This window comes from Thalia democratica, chromosome 6 (assembly GCF_965202585.1).
Source record: "Thalia democratica chromosome 6, ktThaDemo2.hap1.1, whole genome shotgun sequence".
In the NCBI taxonomy this organism is placed as follows: Eukaryota; Metazoa; Chordata; class Thaliacea; order Salpida; family Salpidae; genus Thalia; species Thalia democratica.
In genome coordinates this window covers 37441910-37466254 of record NC_139170.1, presented here as the reverse complement: position 1 = coordinate 37466254, position 24345 = coordinate 37441910, and the positions used below count along the sequence as shown (strand labels likewise).

The 24345-nt window shown below is 24.7% G+C and overlaps 1 protein-coding gene across 1 annotated transcript; it reads left to right on the top strand.

The window, feature by feature from the left end:
- On the top strand, nt 1-23252 carry LOC145839035 (uncharacterized). Its single transcript, XM_082946649.1, has 7 exons — nt 1-43; nt 628-794; nt 877-997; nt 1361-1545; nt 1705-1858; nt 1913-2008; nt 22570-23252. The coding sequence occupies exons 1-7, from the start codon at nt 1-3 to the stop codon at nt 23250-23252; spliced, it is 1449 nt and encodes a 482-aa protein (XP_082802775.1).
- The last annotated feature ends 1093 nt before the right edge of the window (nt 23253-24345 follow it).

Sequence of the window (24345 nt, the reverse complement as noted above, 5' to 3'; positions counted from 1 at the left end):
ATGAGCGGTAAATACATAGAAAAGATATCAACTTACGACCCTTGTTAGCACTAGTGTTTGTTTAGCGTGTAAAACTTTCATTAGTTTTACGTCATACTTATACATCACTCGACAACTACTTACCTGTGTGTAGACGAAAATCTTCCCTCATATATTCGATTGGATTAAAATTTCAACACAAGTGCTTGTTGCATGTGGTGGCGATTATAATTAAAATCCTCACTGTCGATTACACAACTATTTTGCACTAACGGCGTTCTGGACAAAAAAAATCATGATGAATTCATAATGTTTTTTTTTAGTGTAATTTGTGTACAAATGTTAATCAATTAAAAATCTAAACAATTGAAAGTTATAGGTTAAATTTGTATAAAGCATATGTACTTTTATTTTTGAACTTTACATTTGAGAAAGATCATTAAAATTTTTTATGGGGCTTTTGGTAATCGACTCAGTAAAATTATTTCTATTTTAAGTATATAAATACATAAAATAATTCAAGTTTATACAATACAAAAGAAGTTTAAAGCTAAAGTCCTATCAAATGTAAACTTATGTCATATGTATAACCTGCTTTTTAATTTTTTCTTCATAACTTCAACAAATAATTTATTAATAATTTACTAGGTAACTCCTACGGGGAAGTGAATCAATTGGGGGGAGTTTTCATCAACGGCCGACCCCTGCCCACCCAGATTCGAGTGAAAATAATCGAACTGCACAAGACGGGAGTGCGGCCGTGCGACATCAGCCGAAACCTGAGGGTGTCGCATGGCTGCGTTAGCAAGATCCTGGCTAGATTTAACGAGTTCAACCAATCAAAGCTCGAGTTCGATGTACAGCGCAAACGACACTTCAGGATTTATTTTTCCCCAGGTGTCGATGAAGAGTTCTGTGCAGAAATTCGAAAACGTTTCACATTCTTCCACGATGAAAAGTTCGAGTCAGTCTCAGTTCTACACTCACTCGATACCTGAAATACTCAACTCGCAAGTTAGTTAGTTCCAATTTATAATAAAATAAAACCTCAATTAGTAATGTTATATATAATGAGGTTAAAAATTTCAAATACTACGCCTTCTAATTTTTATTTTGCACAAGCAAATTAAGAAAAAGTAATAATATATCTGTGCCTAAAAGTTGTAAGAAACTTATACTTTAAAACTAGTTTTAATTTTCAATATTAAGCGTAACTGCAGTTTGTACAGAAATACTTTTACAACTTAAGTTTAGTTATGTTCTTATTTACCAACTTTTCGGTGTTATAACTCACTACACTTATTTCGTGATAAATTAAATTACGATTATCAGTACAAATTTAGAGTTAGCTGTATAAAAATAATTGTAACTGTTTTTTAAGAATACACAACACCTATTAACGGGTACAATCACCAACTGAACAACGCGTTATATTTTGCTCCGAAAATCGAGGAAGAATGGAAAACAGCTTATTACGGACTTGCACCAGATCTTACATCTTGTAATTCCAATGCGAAATCTTCAGTGAATAAACAGTTGACAGCTATAAAATCATCAAGCGAAAAAGTGTGTAAATTTACTTAACTAAAAGATACTTGTCTTGTCAATTCAATATTTATGGAAGACAACAAATGTATTTACTTATAATTAAAGTTCTTTTTCACTTAACAGTTTGTTTTATACTCAAAACTAAATTTTTAAGACTTTTTAATCTATTTTTTACAGGGGTCGCCAACTCAAGCATCATCAGCTTTTACTTCAGTGCAGCCATCAAATTCCTGCTACAACCAATCAGTTTACGATGCTCACAATTTTCACCATCAACCACCTCTGGCGCCACCTAGCAGCTACATCCAGCACCCACAGATGCAGCAGTACGGTTCTTCTTATTACAGTACTGATATGTATCCCGTAATTTAAACGGGATTGCCAGATACTTCTGCCACTAGGAGTCCCCATTCATCCGTACAATCGTTCAATTCGATGGAGTCTGCTTACGACTTTTCTGAAAGTCAGAACAGCCAACAGAGTTAGTTTGAAAAAGTTGTTTAATGTATCTTAACATTAGAAATAGAAACTTTTTTTACAACAAAATTAAGTCAGTTTTGTAACAAAAAAGTTGGGTTTTATTAAACTTGGTTTTAATTCATTAACAAAAACAAACAAAGTATATTTAAAATCTTAGAAAGTTACAAAAAATTATTTGTGTATTTACTATTAGGATTGACTGTTTTGGAATCTAACAGCAACAATGGAAAGAGTCCATCACAGATTTTAGTTCAACAAAATCTAGTTGAGCAGCAATCATAAAACACATTGAGACAAAATAAAACAAAGCGAGATAGGGTAAAGCAAAAGTATCAAACTAAAAGCTTAAAAGATAATGATTAATAAATGCTAAAAAAGTTTTACTTTAATTACTTTTCATAACATAACATCTTACTTAGACGGTCAAAGTATAATTTGTTCAATTTTTTATTAAGAAGCCTTGAACGGTTTTTTCTTAAGCTTAAAAAACATTAACATTTAAGATATTGAAATTTTATATATGTATAACTATGCAAAGTATAAAAAGTAAGTTATTTAAGCTTTTTGTAACTATATTCACATTTTATTTTGTTATGTTGGTAGCAAGAATTTTTACTACATTCTAAATACTTTTTTTCTTCCTTTATCGCCATCGTATATTTCAAAGTAGTTGTATTTAAGCATTTATAGACTTTTAAAAGTTTTAGTAAAAAGCTGCATCTTTAGTTTAGAAAAATAAGCAATGATTATCTGCCGCACTTTTTCTAAATAAATTTTTTATCACTGATGCTGCAAGTTAATTAATTTTGGTAAATGCATAGTTGTTAGTTCAGTCGAAAAGAACTTGCTTCATTTTAATATTTAGCTGCATTAACAAAAGTATACTCTTGTTTTAGTTATTTGTTTAAAATTTAAATACTTTGTAAACTGCTGTTTAATGATCGGTTTAAGTTTCTATTGCACTTTTATTGATAATTGTTTTTTGTCGCTATTGTATACAGTTTTAATAAACATGTTTTTTTTTGTTACGTTCACATATTGTATACCATAATATTAATTTAGCCTAAAATTAATTCTAGTTAAATTTTACAGTTTATAACATTTAAAGTTTATAAAAGTTGTAGCCAATGTATAGTAAGTAAAATATTAGACTACCTTTGTTTTATACTTCTCTTACTAGTTTCAGATAAACTCTTAGTACATTGGTTAGCCTTGGCTGTAAAATAAAAAAACTCAGTTCAATTTAATTTTGATGACATGAATTATTTGTTGAAGGATAGAAGAAAACTAAGTTAGAAAACACAAAAAAAATCATAACATAATGTACATAAAATTTATATAAAACAGTAACCTGTACGATTATTACCATTTTTTTGCGTTGAAATAACTTGAAACCGTCGGTTTTACTATGTAATACTTTATTGCATTTAAGAAATCTTTAGAAATTTGTTATAATGATATACATAATCTGCTTTTATGACGATTAAGAAAAACTTTTATTAGAAATTAAAAGATAAAAACTTCTAAAAAATAAATGTGTTATGAAAATAAATTTACTGCAGATGATTTCATTATTTTATGACGTTGAAGATAAATTTATAAGTTAAAAGCTACTCAGGCAAATTATAAAAAAAAAAAAATTAGCTGGTATTATTTGTATACATATACTTCTACTACAGTTAATTTTTTAAAACTTCCTAGTTTTAAACGAAGAGTAAAAAATATTTTAACTTTAAATTAAGCAACATCAAAGTAGTAGTAAAGTTTTTTTTATCTTTAGATAAAAACCAATACTAAGCATTTATACTTTAATAAACAGTGTATTATAATTTTTTGCAGTGAAAAAAAAAGTTTCACTGATTTTATACTAAATGAATTTTTTCTACGTTAGTAAAAAACATTTTTGTATAAGTATATTTTTGTTTGAACTTGAACTAATTCATATTCATTTGCATAAAATACTTAAAAATAAATCAAATGGACCTTGACTCTTATATTTATACGTTTGCAAGTAGCATGCAATTATCAAAGGATTTTGTGTTTTTTTAAAATACAAATATTGATGGATTTGTATAGACTATCTTTAACTCTAATATACTTTAACTAAATTAAAAAAAAAAACAAAAAATATAGTCATTACTTTAGTTGTTTTAATGAAAACAAAAAAGTATCAGTTTTAAATTCTTACAAAACTAGTAATAGTTACCTTTTGAAACTAAATAGTTAGAAAAATTAAACTATATTCGCAACATTTATCTTTGCGTAATTTATATATCTTCTTTCAAGACTTTATTATGCAAGTTTAGTTATATATAAAAATAAATGTACTATTTCTCTTCTAGTAATGGAGATCTCTTTATTTGTATTCAAAAAATAAAAACATAGCAAATACATAATTTATGTTATTTAAAATTATTCTTAATACTTTTTTCATGAAAATCTAGCCAAAGTTATTATTTAGTTATTTAGAAGTGTAGTTTAGTAAAGTTTGATAACTTTATAAAATACAATTCTTTAGCGTTTATTCTAATTTACTAAAAGTTGTAGCAATTTAATGTAAATAGATATTTGAATTAATTTATACAGGTATAATACATATTTTGTACAAATTAAAATTCATAGTATAAGCTGGACAATTTAATTAAAGTTATTAAAGTAATTTACATTTTTTGAAGCAACAAAACTTTCTTAAACTTCAATAAACATTTAGGATAAGGTATGTCAAAGTTGTGAAGTTTTTTAATTTGTTTAATCCATTATTTACTTTAAATCAAAAACCAAAATTTATACTAACTATTAACATCGAAACAACCAATACTCATGTTAAAGTTAAATAACATAAATTTACTATTATTAAAGAAGAATGTTAAGTACATTATAAGAACAATGTATAAAGGTTTAAACCAAAATTAGTTTTGACAACTTTTTAACTATAAAAACAAAGTAGGTTTTTTTCTTTAGATTTTTTTTTACATACCGGCTTATTATATTCTTCTTTACACTGAATAAGTAGTTGAGGTTAAATAAGTAAATAATAAAATGAATAATTTTCAAATCGTAATATGACAAATGTTCTATAAGAAAAGTTTTATTTGTTTTAATTCTAAAACAATCAATTAATAACATTTTCAAATAAAAATAATTAGTTATAAAATCGTAAATAATTAAAGTTTCTGAAAACTTTCATAGTTTGATTTGTTCAATACTAAGTTAACTCATACTTTATTTACTGGAATAAGTTTTTACTCGTAGTTTAATTACTACAAAATACTATAAAAAATTGTCATTTTTAAACGATTTATAAAAATTCAATGTCACATAGTGCTTCGTTATTTTACTTAAAAGGTTATATACAACCTTAATAAAGATTTAAACTTAATAAAATAATTAAGCAAGTTATTTACGGTGTATTTTCTTATGCAAATAATTATGGCGCCAATCTTGAGTAAATATGATCGATATATGCAGTTTCTATTGAAATAAGTAAACTTATTTATTCATTGTCTTTAAGCAATGGTCTTGAAATAAATCTAAAGATAAATAAAATTAACTGATAAGCTAAATGTGAAAAAAAAGATACTCAAAAAAAGCATATAATAAAGTTTTATGTTAAATAGGTTTTACTTTCTCTTTATTGATAGTCGTCTCTCTAAAAAAAAACTATTCAAAACTTAACTATTAATAACTAGTTTATTAAAATTAAAAACAAAACTTTTCATGGCTTTTACTTATTTAATGTTTGGATAAATAAAAATTAATAAACTGATTTAGTTTAAAAGCAAAAAATAACTAGTATTTATACAAAATATATTTTAAATTTTAAGTTTGAAGTTTTAGTTTATTAATAGTTAAAACGATTTAAGATGTATATATGTTTTATTATATGATGACAGCTTTTAGGTACATATATTGAAACCAACTATTGAAATAATTGTTATTATTGTTATTATTAATAAAAATAGAATTTTCATAACTTTTTTAGTAAGTATATTCAGTTTTTGTTTATATCTACCTTGACTTTATTTGGTAAAGTGTTGAAATTTTAGCTAAATTCAAAAAATAATCTTTATTTTTAATTTTTGATACCATTATAAAAATTTAGTGAAAATATGTTAAACTATCATAAAATTTTCACTTGAATATGTTGAAATAGAAAATTATGGTATTTCCTAGTAAATCAATCTATTGAAGTTTTAACAAAAAAACAGTTTTGCATACTAGTAATTTTTTTGATACACTGTTGGTATACAGGATCTAATTTAAACAAGTCTGTTATCACCATTTAGTGTTAGTTACTACGTCATAAATATGAACAAAAAATTAGAAAACTTGAAAATTAAGTTGGTAAAACCTAGACATACTTTTGTTTTGAATTTTAGTGCACTTGTTAAATTTCTAATATTATAAAAGCTAATATAATTTTTTTTTATAGTGTTGACATATAAGTAAGCATTTTTCAACGTATTTATGCACATATATTTTTTACTAACTTAAGTATTATAAAATTCTCGACGATACAAAATTTATATGTATTACGTTATTTCAAAGAATTTTTTTACAGTCTTCTTAGTTTTAATAACTAGCTTTTTAATAACATACTTTGTTTTAATAACATATTAAAATTATAGCAAGGTAAAATTAGTTAAATTTAAAATAATTTTCAAATAATGTACAAAAGGAAACACTTACCTAAGTTAGCTCTAAATGTTTTACAAAGTATTCTTGAATAAAAATTTTTTTAATTTAAAATGATAAACAAAACTATCAAAACAAGAGTGTTACATTGAGTTTTACTAGTTTTAGTAATTAGAAAGAAAAGTAAACGATTCTAAATTAATCTTTTTTTTTCCTAATCTAACTTCCTAAATATACAAGATTTCAAAAAAAAAAAAAAAAACACACACAGACAAACAACATAAGATAGATTATTTATTTAGTGTGGTAATTTATGAATATATAATAATATTATGTGTGTGGTATAATTTAGTGAGGATTGATTTTTAATTGACAAAATAAATTTCTTTGTGAAAAATACATATGGCTCTTTTGACGACTAAAAATAACAAACAAGAAGAAATAAGGTCTTGTTGTAATGTTTATTTAGTAGTTGTGAGAAACATATGTCACAAAATAGTGTATTTTATAAGAATTAAGAAACAAAGTTTTAAGCAGTCAAAAGTCACAATGATTACCTATTTTTCAATAAGCGATTAGACAATTGATTAACTTTTGTTAGTAATTAAAATATAGCTTAGAAGAACACTATTTCGTACTGGCTGTATTTACTTAAAAGCATATATTTATTTATACTACTCTGTTTTCAAAACTTATTTTTCAGTATGCTGTAGATACAACTAAAACAAAAAAAAAAGAACTTATTCTTACAAGAATTTATTTTACAAACTAAGTTTCGCTCAAAGACAAAAAATTGTAATATTTTAATTAAAGAAATATTTGAAGTTGAACATTGCGTGCAAAACATACAACTACTTTAATAGTTTTTCAATGATATACATCTCATTTATTAAAAATGAATAATTCTACTCGATGTGGTGAAGAATAAATTACGTACAATTTATGAGACTTGGTCTTTTGTATAACTTGATACAAATTTATACGTCTTTCAACACAAGCTATTATATAGAAGTAGCAGCACTGAAATGTGAACGTGACTTTTTAGATTTATTTGTAAAATAAATGTTTCTTTTTGTACCCTCGTTTTTAAATATCAAACTAAAATTACGCAGCATAAAATATAAAAAATGATATGTAGTAGTTTTTGCGCTATAATGTATCTATTGAAGGACTTTAATTAAAGTTAAAAAACTACTATTCATAAGATAATAATTATTGTAATAAAAGCCTACTTTAATAAATAGCGCTTTTATTTTGTAACTTAACTTAAAAACTTCAGTGCTGTCCATCTTTCTATTTTTCAAACGAAATGCTGTTATTTATTATTATAATTTTGAAAATACATGCATCTTTTTAATAACAAAATTAAAAGTATTTAAACTACTTGTTTTTTTTTTTCAATTTTGTACTGAAAGTTGAACAGTTTCAAAAATTTAAAAAAAAGAGTTGTTAAACATAGAATTATTGTGTTTTGTAGACTAATGTTCTACTACTTTAAACACTTAAGAAAACAATATAGATAATTCGAAATTATTAAGTTTTAAAACTGGTGACCAATTTATTTAAAAACGTTAACTATAAAATATTTTCTATTCATGTTTTTAAGTTTTAAATAATTTAATAACAAATTATTTTTAGTATTAACAAATATCTCCTATAAACTCAATAAAAAAAAAAGTAAATTAAATAACATAAAATATGGTATGATTTATTCGGTTTTATGCATTTTTATGATGAATTTTTTTGAAAATTACAAAGCAAAATTAAACAATTTGTATAATTAACAGTAAATATTAAAATAAAATTACAAAACAAGGCATAAAAAACTTTTGTATAGTTGTCCGTAGTTTGAGAAACAACTCTTGTGATTTTTCAAAATTTTCGTTTTCTTAATTTATATATTATAAAAACAAATACCTTAATAACTTTGTCTTTGAAAAATTATCTTAAAAAGTTGATTTTAGATAAGTTTTTTATATTTAAAATTAAGTGACTAAGTATTTTTCTAAAATGAAATATTTTAAACTTAACTGAAAACTAAACATGAAAATATTACAGGAACATTGAACCAGTAGAAGTAGACTTAAAAATTTTAACTATGATAATTTCGAAAATTAGTTTAAGTTAAGATTGATTTACACCTGAAAGCAAATAAAAGATTAAGGATTGGCGCCTGTTTTACAAAATAAATAAACATAATTGATTAGATGTTTACTATAGACACAAAACTCAAGTTGAATGGCAAAGTGTTTAAAAGATTTAAAATAATTGTTATTAAGCTTACCCCAAGTCTATAATAAATCAAAACATATCAAAATACAAAGCGTGGTTATTCTGATTTTTGTAAGAATGTGCTTCTATTAATGCTTGTTTTTTTTTGTAATTTAGTCTTAGTTTAGTAGTAATTTGTTGTTTTTTTTTCAAGTTTTGTCATTAACAGTTTTTGTTTCAAAGTAAATTTAAAATCTTACAGAATCAAGTCATTTGACTACGAATAAATCTTAATAATATTTACAAAAATAAAACTAAGAATAGTTTGTTGAAATATGATTGACTAAAACCTATCTAAAGTATTTTGTTCAAATTCTTAAATGATTTGTACCTATCTTTAAACTCAAGTATTTAAAGTTTACAAATTGCATATTAGGTTAAGACAAGCTTATAAAAAAATACTTTAATTCTTCTACTGTGATTATTCTTTAAATTGTTTATCATCTAACTTAAAATACAATATAGCACAAATAATCTTTTATTGGTATTTAGAGTAATATTACCTAATAGTGTTTATAGCTATGCTTAATACCGTTTTTAAACAGTATTAAAATTAACTTATCTCAAATATAACAACATTGAACTTTGTTGGAATATTAGATTTCAAATAATAGGATAGTAACTCATTATTTAGTTTAAAAAGATATGTTGAAAGTTAATCTAGTAGCTTTTACAACAAAGGAAGTATATACTTTATATTTTTCTAAAAGCTAAAATTGATAATCTTGAATCCGTATTAATTTTAACGAATTAAAATGAATATGATTGTAGCCTTTAAATTTAAAAACATTTAAGAATACAATTTGTTTATATTTAAATTTAATATACCATATCCGCACCAATTATCATAAAATTAGGAAAAAATACCTTAGACGAGAAACGGAAAAATAAAAGTATTAAAAAGAGTGTCATTCAATTAGTTTATAAAAAAAAAATAATAATATTAAATAAACTTCATTGTCATAAGCTTTTCAAATGTATTTTATTTTTAACAAAATTAGAAATGAAAAAAATGAAACGTGTTTTTAAGAAAATATAATAGTACAACTTTAATAGCGAATAAAATTATAATTTTTTCTAATGACTTGCTAAAGATTTATACTGTATATAGTTTTGATTATTGTTGTTTTATTTAAAATTAGCTTTGGGTAAATACTATTTGTTTACTAATTAATAATAGCCGTATGCTCTAATAAATATAAACAAAAAGATAGTTTTACTTTAGTTAATAAAACTTAATAAAAATTTTCTTATACATGTTTAATTTACTTAAAAAATATTTGTTAATAAAGATAACTAAAAATTAATAAAATTTTTATCGACGTCGAAAGACTTAATCTCTTATTATAATTTGACTTGATATTTTTTTAGTATCAGCAAAATAAATACATTAACTTACTCAAAAAAGAAAGAAAAAAAGCGTTTAATTTTTTTATTATCTATAAAATTTACTTGAATGAAAAGTACTACTAAAGACAAAATTATCTATGATAAATGTAATCTAATAGCTAATCTGCGCCAAAAATCCTGCCCTTAATAATTAAAAACTACAAAAAGGTTATTGATTCACTGGTTTTCTGTAAACTGATGTTCTTGCCAAAAAACCCAACTAGTCAGATAAATCAGTGTTTTATCTTCGTTAAACAAGTTAAAAGCCCGCTAAAAGAAAACAAAATTTACGTTTAAAGGCGGTACACAATACTTGTGGCAAATCTCTAATTTGTTTCCCTAAAATTTGACATTTTGAACTTATGTTAATAAAACATTAGTGAAAAAAAACGTGATAAGGCTAAAGTTTTACTTTTTTTTTTGTTTAACTTATTTTAATAAACTTAAAAAAGAGTAAATCAAGGTATTATTTTATCTTTTTATTAATTGTTTATATAATCTCGTAAGACTAATTATTTTTTTATCTTTTTAAATATGTGCGCAGCTTTATTAATTTTTATCAGAAATCAAAAGTTTTTATTAAAAAAACATTTGGTAATGTAACAATAAGTTTGAAATATGTCATAAATTCAAAAGATTTTTTTGGTAATTAGCGGAATAAAATTTCATAAAAAAAGCACAACTAAAAAAACAATCATCTTGTTTTTGAACAGTTATTTGTTGAAAATTTTATTGAATTTGAAAATAATAATCGTTTTTAACGTTTTCTAATCGATAAGTTTTTATCAATCATTTATTTTTATCTTGAATAGACTAGATCTCTTTCGTTTTATCTTGTTTTAATTTATATAATTAATAGACTTTTTAGTTGGCCGGTTATAAGTTATACTTTTGTAATTATTACATTGAATAAATATCTAATAAATTAGTTTATTTTAATAACAAATAAATTTAAAATAATGTTTTTATGAGCATGTTATTTAAAACTTTATTAAAAATGGAAAACCTACAATCCGCATTTTACTTCTAATTTTAATTTTTAAAAGCTTATTGAAGAAAACAAGTTTCCTGTAGGTACAAATTTTGATTCTTTAGGTTAAAAATGTTCATTAATTTTTTGCAAATTTGTTGATACATATGTTTGTAATTTTTCATTAAAGAATATTATACCTTTCTGTTCATAAACCTTTCGAAATATTTATATTGTGTTCTAGGCTATTTCTGTTAGCTTCTTCATTAATAAAAAAACTATTAAGTTTTTTTTATTTTATTTTAATTTTTTTTATATATCTAAATCAATACAATGACATTTAATGTAGATAAAGTATGTATAAAAGCTCTTAGTTCTGTTAACACAATATTGTTTTCTCTCAAGTGTTGTATTAAAATGTTTTTAAATAGTTAATAATCGGAAATACTTCAATAATAAATTTTCGATTGATTTCACAAGTTCTGATTTTCAATTATAGCAATACTCAATCATAATAGTAGAAACCATGGTTAGCTAAAATTTTTGCTAAACTTAATAATACAAGTACTGCATACGTGATTTATCATTGCTTCGACTATTATCTCATTTGTAATGTGTAAATAAAAAACACATCAGTTATGTAAAATACCTAAAAACACGTAATCTTATGTATGTTTATCGAAACATACCGACTTTAAAACGCAATTTCAATAGAAACTAACTTCATAAATATTGTAACTTTATAGTTTTCACAATGGTTTGTGTTCTTCAATCTAAAATTTTTTCATTACTTTCTTGATTAACTGAAATAATAGATTCTTTTACCTATATATTGAACAAATTCACAAGCAAAATAATTCAGAAGTCGGCAAGCCTTTGTCGGACCCGTCAAGAAAAGAATTAGCTTGTATTTTAATTATAACAGTTGTAGAAAATCAACTAAACACAAATTAACATAATAATTTTATACAAGTTTTGTCTTGCTTTAATTTTTAACAACATATTGAGTATGATTTTACTGTACATGAAAATAGCGTTCAGACTACTCCATTATTGACTTTTGAAGGTACACAGTTAACAATGTGTAGAAAATATGCAAAATATATTAAGAATATTGATTTTAAAGTCATAATAAACGTTTCGTTTAGTTAGCATAATTGAACCGACAAAACAGTCAGATTCAGGTAATATCTTACAGTTTAAGAATGTAATCTATAACTAGCTAAGGTACGTTCAGTTAAGTTTTTAACGTTTACGAATACAAGGTAAAACATTTTAAGTTTAAGTAGCAACTGGTTAGTGATTAGAGTTGTTATTTAACATAAACAACAATTTAAATCATTCGTAACTTTTGTTTTACTAACATCAACTATTACTTCCGAGTAACTTAACTCAATTTCACACCAAAATTTTTTTTGAAAAGTGGTTGAATAATTAAAAAATATAGACTTGATCAATTTATATTTTTAGAAAATAGTTAGTTAATAGTTAAGAAAAATAATTCTTATATAAAGCTTTTTACTGACTGTTAAAAAATAAAACTTATAAAGTTTTTATATTTAAAACATGAACTAAACATTTGTCAAAGAGGATTCTTACCGACTAACATTATTAAAAACTTTTTTTTTTGTGAAATTTTAAATGTATACTACTTTCGTTAGTTTTCTTAACAAGTATTTCAGGATGCTTTAAAAATCAAATAGTATGTTTAAGTTAAAGTAGTTTAAACTGATAATACAAAACAGTTTGTATTTTAACTTAAAAAAAAAGTTTAATCATAGCAAACCCTACTAACGCTAAAATAATTCTAAAACTAGTTTTTAGTGTTTGTAAAGTAATTTTTTTATACAAAACGACAAAGTATTTGATTCTAGATCATAAAATGTGAATCTTATCAATTTAACACGCTTATTGATTCACAATAGACTTACTTGCTCCTGAAATATTTACTTTGTATTATATCAGTTAAAATTTATCTTGTAGTTTTGATATAAACATACAAATCTATATGAGTCAAAAGATTAATAGATAGTACCTGTACGTTTTGCGTGGGAAAAGAATTAATAAAGTTACAATGATGTTATTCTTTGTAAGTGATGCATTAGTAAGATTTCTTTGATAAATATCAGTTTACATATTTTTTTTAACTTTTTTTTAAAAAACATATTTAATACAAACTTAGCAAATTATGTTAATTTCAGTTGTTAAAAACAACACTTAAAAAATACCATATCATTTTAAACATCGTTCAAATATTTTAAATTTCTAGTTTTAGCAACTGTTTTACTTTAAAAAAAAATTATTTCTAGAATTGTACAAGCAAAGTTTTTGCAAGTTTGTATATAGTTTTTAAGCATATATTTACGTTGAGCTTCTAACAAAGAATTTAGTTAATTTCATAATGTTTTATATTAATATATATATCTATTATTATACAATAATTTATATTTATTATAAAATACAATATCCGTCACATATTTTGCTAAAATAATTTTCAAGTGAAAATCAACTGTAATTTAACTAAAATATACAGAGAGTACATTTTACAATTTTTAAAAGCATTTAAACGTTGTTATAACTACTTGAAATGCCTTATTGGTCTAATTAAATATTTAATAAAACTTTTACAGTTTGCATTTTATTTTTTATTTTTTCGAAGTTTGAATAAAATGTTGTGTACAAGAAAGTTGTCAGCTTTATTTTGAAAATAAAAGTTTTTTTCTATTATTAGTCATTTTGTTAGACCGTATGTGATTTTATCATTTAACTACCTTTGCTTAGACTTTTTGTTAAGTATACAGCTAAAGTATATCCTTCATTTGTTCGGAAAATGTTCACTGTTTTTAATAAACTTGTACGAAAATACGAAAATTAAAACAATTAAGGAGTATAAATAGAATCTTAACAAGTAAAATGTCATCTCAACAATATTACAGTCATTTTTTTTAACTAAACCTTTTTCGTCTGAATTTTTATTTTTATAAATCTGATTGTTTGTCTTATAATACAGATTTTAATAAGCTAATTTTACATAAAAATGCAAAGTAAATAATAGTTTTTATCTTTGCCGTGCCCCTAATATGTTTTTTTCTTTGTATGATGAGAAAACTAACATGAAAAATATTTAAACTTTTGTTTTAAAGATTAAATAAACAGTTGTCCATGACTTATGCTACTTTAAACACATTTAAGTATTCGCTCATGCAATACATGGTTATTTTATCTCGAATAGATGTTAATGAATTATAAAAACATTTGATTCTTATAAATATTTCTGAACTTTCTAATTTTATAGACAATCAATAAAAAATAATAATTTTTAGCAATTAATAAAAGTTACTACTAACAATTTTTTTTAAATTTTTAAACTTTAAACTTTAATTGATTTAGTCTTTCTTTGATGTACATTTTAGATGAGAATTAAGTTAGAGAAAGATATTTTGGTGATTTGCTAAAATTTCTTTTAATTGAACATATGTATTTTCTAGTTAAAGCATGTTTCCCTCCTTTTAAGAAAATTCGAGTATCATAACTTCAAAAAAAGAAAAAGGAAAATATACTTTAAGGTCAGATTGATTTGCATATTTGATCAATCAGCACAATTTTTCAAAAGTTATTTTTTTTATGTATGCCCATATCCCTAACCCATCTTACCAAAGCAAATTTTAAAATATATTATAAAATAAAGTTTTAATAATTAAATTAAAGTATATATTTTTTGCTGACTCCGTAAATATTCAAGCCAGCCTGACCTTTAAGAATACTAATCAAAAAAATGTATATCAGTTTTATTTTCCTATATTATATACTGTTTACATTAACTAGTTAACTGGAAAAATGTAATATACATTACAAAACAATAATAAAAAGATATTTGTTTTTCTTTAGTTTACTCATTTATTCTTAAAAGATCATCTGAACGTTAAGTAAAAAACTAAGTTTTATAATTAACAAAATTAAGACTTTTAGACTGATTAGATGTATTATAAATATATATAATAATAATAATAATAATAATAATAATAATAATAATAATAATAATAATAATAATAATAATAATAATAATAACAATAATAATAATAATAATAATAATAATAATAATAATAATAATAACAATAATAAAAATAACAATAATAATAATAACAATAATAATAATAATAATAATAATAATAATAATAATAATAATAATAATAATAATAATAATAATAATAATAATAATAATAATAATAATAATAATAATAATAATAATAATAATAATAATAATAATAATAAATAATAATAATAATAATAATAATAATAATAATAATAATAATAATAATAATAATAATAATAATAATAATAATAATAGTAAAAATAATAATAATAATGATAGTATAAAAACAATATTAGATGTATCAATTTTTTGTGATTTACTATTGTGTTTTTAAATAACTTGAGTCATTAGTACTTTTTTATATCTTGTAATTAATAACCCTAACTAATAATTTTTTGAGTTAAAAAAAAGTAGACTAAGTTCTAACATGGATTAGAAAATAACATAGTTTTTTACTTGTTTAATTTTAATTAAAATTTAACAATTTTTTCTTTTGAAAACTAGTTACTTTATTATTACTTAAGTTTTTTTTTCCAGCAGAATAAACTTATTGATAAGCGTACTTTCCGAGTTATATATTATATCCGAAGTTTTAATATTGTTAATTGTATTTACATCACCGATTTTTGACAAATCTATGATGATATTTTATATAAACTACTGCTTTAACACACTTTATAAGAAATTGAGTTTTTATGTTATTAACGTAATTGATATAGATAATTGATTAGAAATTTTAGAATTATATAACCTAAATATATCTAATTACTTATTTAAGCTTTAAAATTTTGTCGATTAGACTAAATAAGAAACCATACTGCATTTTTTTAAGATTAAAAAAAAAACAATATACAGCACTTAGCTAAAAGGTATGTTTAAATAATAAGTTTTTATAAACTGACTTTCATATATTCGACAAACTTAAACATTTCTATAAAAGATAATTTTTATTACGTTATAATTTATTAAATAAATTAACTGTGGCAAGCATGTAATCAAGAACTTTCCTCAACACTTTAATATGGTTTTTCTTTTAACACAAATAATTATTATTAAAATTTTGTGTAGCTGTATTAAAATTACGTAAACTAACTATTAACTTTATTTAAATAGCTTTATTTTACAGTTTTAAGTCGTTAATTAATGAGATAATCAAATATTAACGTGTATAAATAAAATAAAAATATATAGTTATTTGTATAGCACTAAAACAAAAATAACTCATTAATATACTTGTGGTGATAATGTAGACACAATTATTTTACTTGAAGGTTTTACTTAAACAAAGTTTTCGATACAAAAAAGTTTAATGATTGTTGTTTGTAACAATTAAAATTCAAACCAACATCTATAGTTTAGAATCTTTGTTTGTTGTTTAACTTTGCAATATTTTTGTTGTAATGTTACTAAGATTGACTAATAATAAATAATGAATTTAGTTAGTAAGCATGACAACAATTTAACTAAAAACAGTTGAACTAAATTTAATTTTAAAAAAATGAGAAAACTGTTTACTGACGAATTTATTATATAACTTAGTCTCATTTGATATATATGGCAGTTAAATTTTTGTTTGTATTAATTTAAGTTGGAATTATAAAACTTAAAAGTAAACTAAAAAAGTATCTTTGTATAAATAATAATGTTAAATAAGGTGTTTCTTACATTGTATCTTTTAATCTTTTTAAGTATGAGAAAGAATTTATTTAAATTAATTAATAATCAAATACATCGTGTGATTTTCAAAAAGCTGTACGTTTGTTTATTTTTCTTAATAGTAGAGTTATTTGTTTTAAGAGTAATCAACCATATTTAAACGAATACATACTTTTAACCAACCGTTTGATATGATTTAAAAAATGTACACTAAACTCTTATAAAGTATAAAGGGTAAAACGATTAGACATTTGATTAAATTAGTTTATTAACAAAATTATTTAAGTAGCAAAATACAAAAGTAAATTATTGAAAACCGTAAAAATATTTTTATTATATTAATTACACTAATTATAGAACTTAAGACAAAATATGTTAGCAAACTTAGAGTAAACATAGAAAAATTTTCTACTGATGTAACTTTTGATCTTTATTTATAAAAACTGTTAAGAAGCACTATTTACAAGTATGTTGACATAAGTTTCACTTTTTTTCATTTAAACCTGAAGGTAGTTTACAGTTAGGAGACTTTTGATTCATTTATAAAGATTAGAAATCGTTTCATCTAACTAGTTTGATCTTTTTTGCAAAAGTATTAGTTTATCTCCAACTGATTACTAAATACCAGTAATTTAACAAACTTTTTGTCGCTTTTAATTTCTTGTACAAATAATTTTGTTCTGTTTGGTTTATCATTATAACCTATTTAAACGTGACCACCTTTTGAACTCGTAAAATATATAAAGGATATTCACTCAGCTTTTATGATAAATTTTTTGATTATCAGTTACTTATATGGTCAACTTTATTTAAATGTAAAAGAAATGAAAAAAAAAACTACTTAAAATTACTAAAAATTAGGCTTTAATTTCGAACAGCAAAAAAGTGACAAAATTAAAGTGGATTTTTACTAATCTTTCTTAAAATCTTTTGTAAATAATAGTATAGAGATGTTAACTTAAAACTTTGTTGAATATTAAACTTTGTTAATTTAAAATTAATAAAAAATATTTTAGAAAAAAACACATAAAAATTAAATAAGTTTTTAAATTTGTCGATTTTCCGAAATTACTATGAATATACTTATGTTATGGTAAAACGTTTTGTATTTTCAGAAGTAAAGTTTTGTAAAATTTTTTTAATATAAAACCAAAAACACACATAAGACATATAAAAGTTTGTTTAATTGTTTTTAATTTAGGTTAGAAAGTTCGATTTATCTAAATTAAACTTATTTTATAAAACCTAACAAATGATAAATAATGATTAGGTGTGTGAATAGAAAAACTAATCTAATATTTTAGAATTCTTTTAAAATAAAGCAAAATGCCACGATTTATACATCAGTAAATTTTGATTGATTGATTATTCAAAGCTTGATGAAAACTACATTTGAGCTTTTAAGTATTTTGTCGTTTAAGTTGAATAACCTGATTTTGGTAAAATAGTAATCAATAATTGTTATATGTGTTGGCAGTTTTTGGCGCCTTTTGATAATCTTTTATGTGCATTGAGATATAAATTAATTTTTGTTTCTAATACTGAAAGGTAGTTCAAGTTTTGAGAAAATGGAAATATTTACATAATTGCCTACGTAGAATTTGTAGAAAACTTTGCTTTAGTTTCTTTAAACAGATAGCAAGCTTTAATGAGTTTACTTTTCAAAAGAATGGTTGTGTTAAAATTAGTGATGTACCGGACTCACTATCCGGGTCCGGCCGGATATTGCCATTTTTGTCTGATATCCGGATCCGGCCGGATTCTAATTTGAAAAAAAAGTCCGAATCCGGTTCCGGAAGGACTCTAATTTGAAAAAAAAGTTCGGGTCCGGTTCTGGCCGGATTCTAATTTGAAAAAAAAGTCCGGATCCGGTTCCGGCCGGACTCTAATTTGAAAAAAAAGTCCGGGTCCGGTTCCGGCCGGATTCTAATTTGAAAAAAAGTCCGGATCCGGTTCCGGTCGGATTCTAATTAAAAAAAAAAGTCCGGATCCGGTTCCGGCAGGATTATAATTTGAAAAAAAAAGTCCAGATCCGGGTTCCAAAATTGTGGGTCCGGTACATCACTAGTTAAAATAAAACAAAAATCAGACTAAATAAGAAAGTTGAGAATAACAGTTAAATGTATTTAAAAAGTGTTTAAAAAGAATAAAACAGTTACAAACTAGTTTTAATATTATTATGTTTTTTCATAATTAACTAGTTTTTGATTAGATTAAAACTTTGTTTTGATTTGTTAAACACTGTAGTGTTTGTTAGTAGTTTTTTTTAGTACCTTGAGCAACATATTTAATAAACGATAACAAAGTTACTTAATATAAATGTCTTTTAACTTTTTAAAATTTTTTAGTAACACCTAGCTTTGTATTTATCCGGGTTTAATTAAAAGTAGTTTAGAATAGTTTTTGTATTCACTGGCAAAAAACTTCATAACACTTAATATAACTCTTTACCTTGCCTAATGTGCTGTTTATTTTGTGTTTTACGGTTGCATTAAAACTTTATAGATTTATTTGAAATTTTTGTTAAGTTAAATTTGTTTAAAGCTTTACGAATCTTTTTATTTATTTTTTACTAATTGAGCGAACATGAAAAAAAGGAATTGAGAGACATAACAAAGTAAAAAAAGGCAATTTCACACATTCCAAAATAAGAAATTCATTAATACTATAACTTTAGCAGCCAAGAACTTAAAGGGTCTTCGAAAATCTTTATAAAGTAAGTCATCAAAAAAAAAAAAAGATTAGACTTGTGACTTTAATTAATATTAAATGTTTATTCTATATATTTTAATTTAATTTGTTATATTTAACTAAGAAACTTTAATGTTTAAAACTTTTTTTTTAATAGTATAGTTTTGTTTTCTCATATCTTTGCAAAAACCTAATTTTAATGCATACTTTAAAATGTTTTTAAAAGGAAATCTTTTCAATTATACTAAATTTTTAAAAGCTCATTTTAAAAATCTAACATATAAACAAAAATGTATGATATTTATTTTGTCTATAGAAAATTCTTCAGTCGAATTTCTGAACCTAATGACTAAATTTATCAGGAGAAAAAAGTATGAAAATGCTGCATTCCCCAACACAACCGCAACATATTGAATTCTCTTCTCTCATAGCTAATCAAAACATGATGTCTCTCATGCCTAATTGTTTAGGTTCTACTATAGTTAGTAATTATGTAAAATACTTTATAACAACTATTTGAAAGCTGGTACCAAAATTTTCAAATTACTTCAAATTACTTCAAATTCTTACTGGTTGTTAGATTTGTCTTAAATAAAAAAAAACAAAAGTGTACAGTCATTAATAACAGTATGGTTGTTTATAGTCATTGTATATAATAGAGTTTTGTTCGGTTAATTGTTTTTTGAACGAAAGAAAAACCCTAAAAATTTTGTCCAAAGATCTGGTCTATGAAAAACTTTTCGGTTATCGAGTGTACACCAGGATACAGTTTAATGTCATATCCAGGTTTTAAAATGATAATACTTTTTTTTAATGACCAAAGTAGTTACCACACATTTTTTAATTATTTTACGTTTTGTGGTTAAAAAACGTTAGAGATTTGTGTTTTATAAAAAGAGAAAAAAATTACAATGACTTAAAAGTTTATTCTACGAAAAATGTTTCGCTTAATAAGCTGATCAGTGCTCAAATAAACTAAAAATGTTGAAAAATGATAACTAATAGTCAAACAAATTAAATTTTAACTTAAGAAATTACTTAAAATACTGAGAGAAAATAAAATATTCAATAAGTTTATATCTAAGTTAAGAAATATTTTTACTTTGGTCTCTATTCACTAAAATATATAATTGAACTTTTGTTAAACCATTTTTATAATACTTATAAATATAAAATCGTTTAAGAAACGAACACTCTAAACCTGAAAGCTAGGCTTTTTAAAGTTTCGAGTTGCAGAAATAGTTTTAATTTGATAATTAAAACACTCGTTGAGAAAATGTAATATAAAGAAGATTTATTTTGGGTAAAAAGCATAATTTTTTTTTTAACTGAAGTTCAACAAAGTCTTTTAAAATGTTTATTTAGAAACATTACCTTGCGTTGTATAAAAGTTTATCTGTTTTATTTGTCGTTTCGGTAATTCTATTCACACTCACGTGTTGAAAGGTTTTCTATTATTTCCAATCTGGGGTGCACGAATTTGAGAAGCACAAAATGGGGAGACAAATCGTTCAATGGGGGTTGAATTCGTGACGTAAGAAAAAATTCGTTTCGGATGATTTCATAACAATGGCCGTCTTTTGCAATACTAATGAGTTCTGACTTTTGAAAGGTGAAAAGTGTCGAGTTAATAAAAAGAAATTTTGCTGGTAATTTGAGCTACTTGCAGGTGCAAAATAAAATTTGAAGTTTGTAATAAATGAAGTTTTTGATTGAAACTTTTGAATTAAAAATTCTCGCAAAGTGAGCAGTTATCGCCATTTTTGACTGCAAATAAAAATTATCTTGCATTAAATGCGATACGCTGCATATTTTTGTTTTGGCCAATATAAATCAAACATTCATAACACGAGCTTTAGTTTATCTTATTTTGTAGTATAATCAATAAATTTATTTACACTTTTCCACTTATCATGCAAGCTAGCTTTTCTAGTTTTTAGAAGTTGTTAAGTGTACAGTACCATAAAAGAACTTAGTTAAAATTTAAACATATGCAAACTATATAAGTTCTTTACAAAAACAACGTATAAGAAAAAATGAAGCAGAAAACAATGTAGGTAAGAAACAAAAGCTTAAAGCAAACAAGTACAAATCGGATTAATTACCGCTGCCATTGTTAAGGGTGGTCTTTATTAACGTTTAAAACAAATAACTTCCTTTTCGGCTATCTGCCAACTTCGGTAAAAATTTTCCATTAAAAACAAGTAGCTTTGTTTACATCATAAATTAAAAGGCATCGGTAAAAACACAAAAAAGCTATCAACTTACGACCCTTGCTAGCACGAGTGTTTGTTTAGCGTGTAAAATTTTCATCAGTTATACGTCATACTTATAAATCACTCGACAAACTACTTACCTGTGTGTAGACGAAAATCTTCCCTCAAATATTTGATTGGATTAAAATTTCAACACAAGTGCTTGTTGCGTGTGGTGGCGACTATAATTAAAATCCTCACTGTCGATTAAACAATTTTTTTGCACTAACAGCGTTCTGGACAAAAAAAAATCATGATTAGCTCATAATGTTTTTTTAGTGTAATTGTGTACAAATGTTAATCAATTAAAAATCTAAACAATTGAAAGTTATAGGTTAAATTTGTATAAAGCATATGTACTTTTATTTTTGAACTTTACATTTGCGAAAGATCATTAAAACTTTTAATGGGACTTTTGGCAATCGACTCAGTAAAATTATTTCTATTTTAAGTATATAAATATATAAAATAATACAAGTTTATACAATACAAAAGAAGTTTAAAGCTAAAGTCCTATCAAATGTGAACTTATGTCATATCAATAACCTGCTTTTTAATTTTTCTTTATAACTTCAACACATAGTTTATTATTAATTTTCTAGGTAGCTCCTACGGAGAAGTGAATCAATTGGGGGGAGTTTTCGTCAACGGCCGACCCCTGCCAACCCAGATGCGAGTGAAAATAATCGAGCTACACAAGACGGGGGTGCGGCCGTGCGACATCAGCCGAAACCTGAGGGTGTCGCATGGTTGCGTCAGCAAGATCCTGGCCAGATTCAACGAGACCGGAAGCATCGCGCCGGGCGCCATAGGGGGCAGCAAGCCGAGGGTGACCACGCCGAAAGTGGTGGAAAAGATAAAAGAGTACAAGGTGGGCGACCCGGGCATATTCGCGTGGGAGATCAGGGACCGGTTGCTCAGCGACACGGTTTGCGACAAGTTCAATGTTCCCTCCGTCTCCTCCATAAGCAGGATTTTGAGGAACAAAGTGGGCAATGTGCTGCATCCCGAAAACCCCCTCAACCCTAATTACAAAGCAAAAAAGAGCCCGCCGCAAGCAGTGAAGAAATGCGATCAGACTGATGTTAAGCCATCAACCAATCAAAGCTCGAGTTCGATGTACAGCGCAAACGACACTTCAGGATTTATTTTTCCTCAGGTGTCGATGAAGAGTTCTGTGCAGAAATTCGAAAACGTTTCACATTCTTCCACGATGAAAAGTTCGAGTCAGTCTCAGTTCTACACTCACTCGATACCCGAAATACTCAACTCGCAAATTAGTTAGTTCCAATTTATAATGAAATATAACCTCAATTAGTAAGTTCTTACAGAATATGAGGTTGAAAATTGAAATATACTACACCTTCTAATTTTTATTTTGCACAAGCAAGTTAAGAAAAAGTAAAAATATATCTGTGCTTAAAAATTGTAAGAAACTAATACTTTAAAACTAGTTTGAAAATTCAACATTAAGCGTAACTGCAGTTTGTACAGAAATACTTTTACAACTTAAGTTTAGTCTTGTTCTTGTTTACTAACTTCTGATTTTCGTGAAAAATTAAATTACGATAATCAGTACAAATTTAAAAATTAGCTGTATAAAAATAATTGTAACTGTTTTTAAGGATACACAACACCATTTAACGGGTACAATCACCAGCCGAACAACGCGTTATATTTTGCTCCGAAAATCGAGGAAGAATGGAAAACAGCTTATTACGGACTTGCACCAGATCTTACATCTTGTAATTCTAACGCGAAATCTTCAGTGAACAAACAGTTGACAGCTATAAAATCATCGAGCGAAAAAGTGTGTAAATTTACTTAACTAAAAGATACTTTTCTTGTCAATTCAATATTTATGGAAGACAGCAAATGTAATTACTTATAGCAATTAAAGTTCTTTTTCTCTTAACAGTGTGTTTTATACTCAAAGCAAAATTTTTAAGACAACTTAATTTATTTTTACAGGGGTCGCCAACTCAAGCATCATCAGCTTTTACTTCAGTGCAGCCATCAAATTCCTGCTACAACCAATCAGTTTACGATGCTCACAATTTTCACCACCAACCACCCCTTGCGCCACCTAGCAGCTACATCCAGCACCCACAGATGCAGCAGTACGGTTCTGCTTATTACAGTACTGATATGTATCCCGTAATTCAACCGGGATTGCCAGAAGCTTCTGCCACTAGGAGTCCCCACTCATCCGTACAATCGTTCAATTCGATTGAGTCTGCTTACGACTTTTCTGAAAGTCAGAACAGCCAACAGAGTTAGTTTGAAAAAGTTGTTTAATGTATCTTGACATTAGAAATAGAAAGTTTTTGTTACTACAACATTAAGTCAGTTTTATACAAAAAAGTTGGATTTTATAA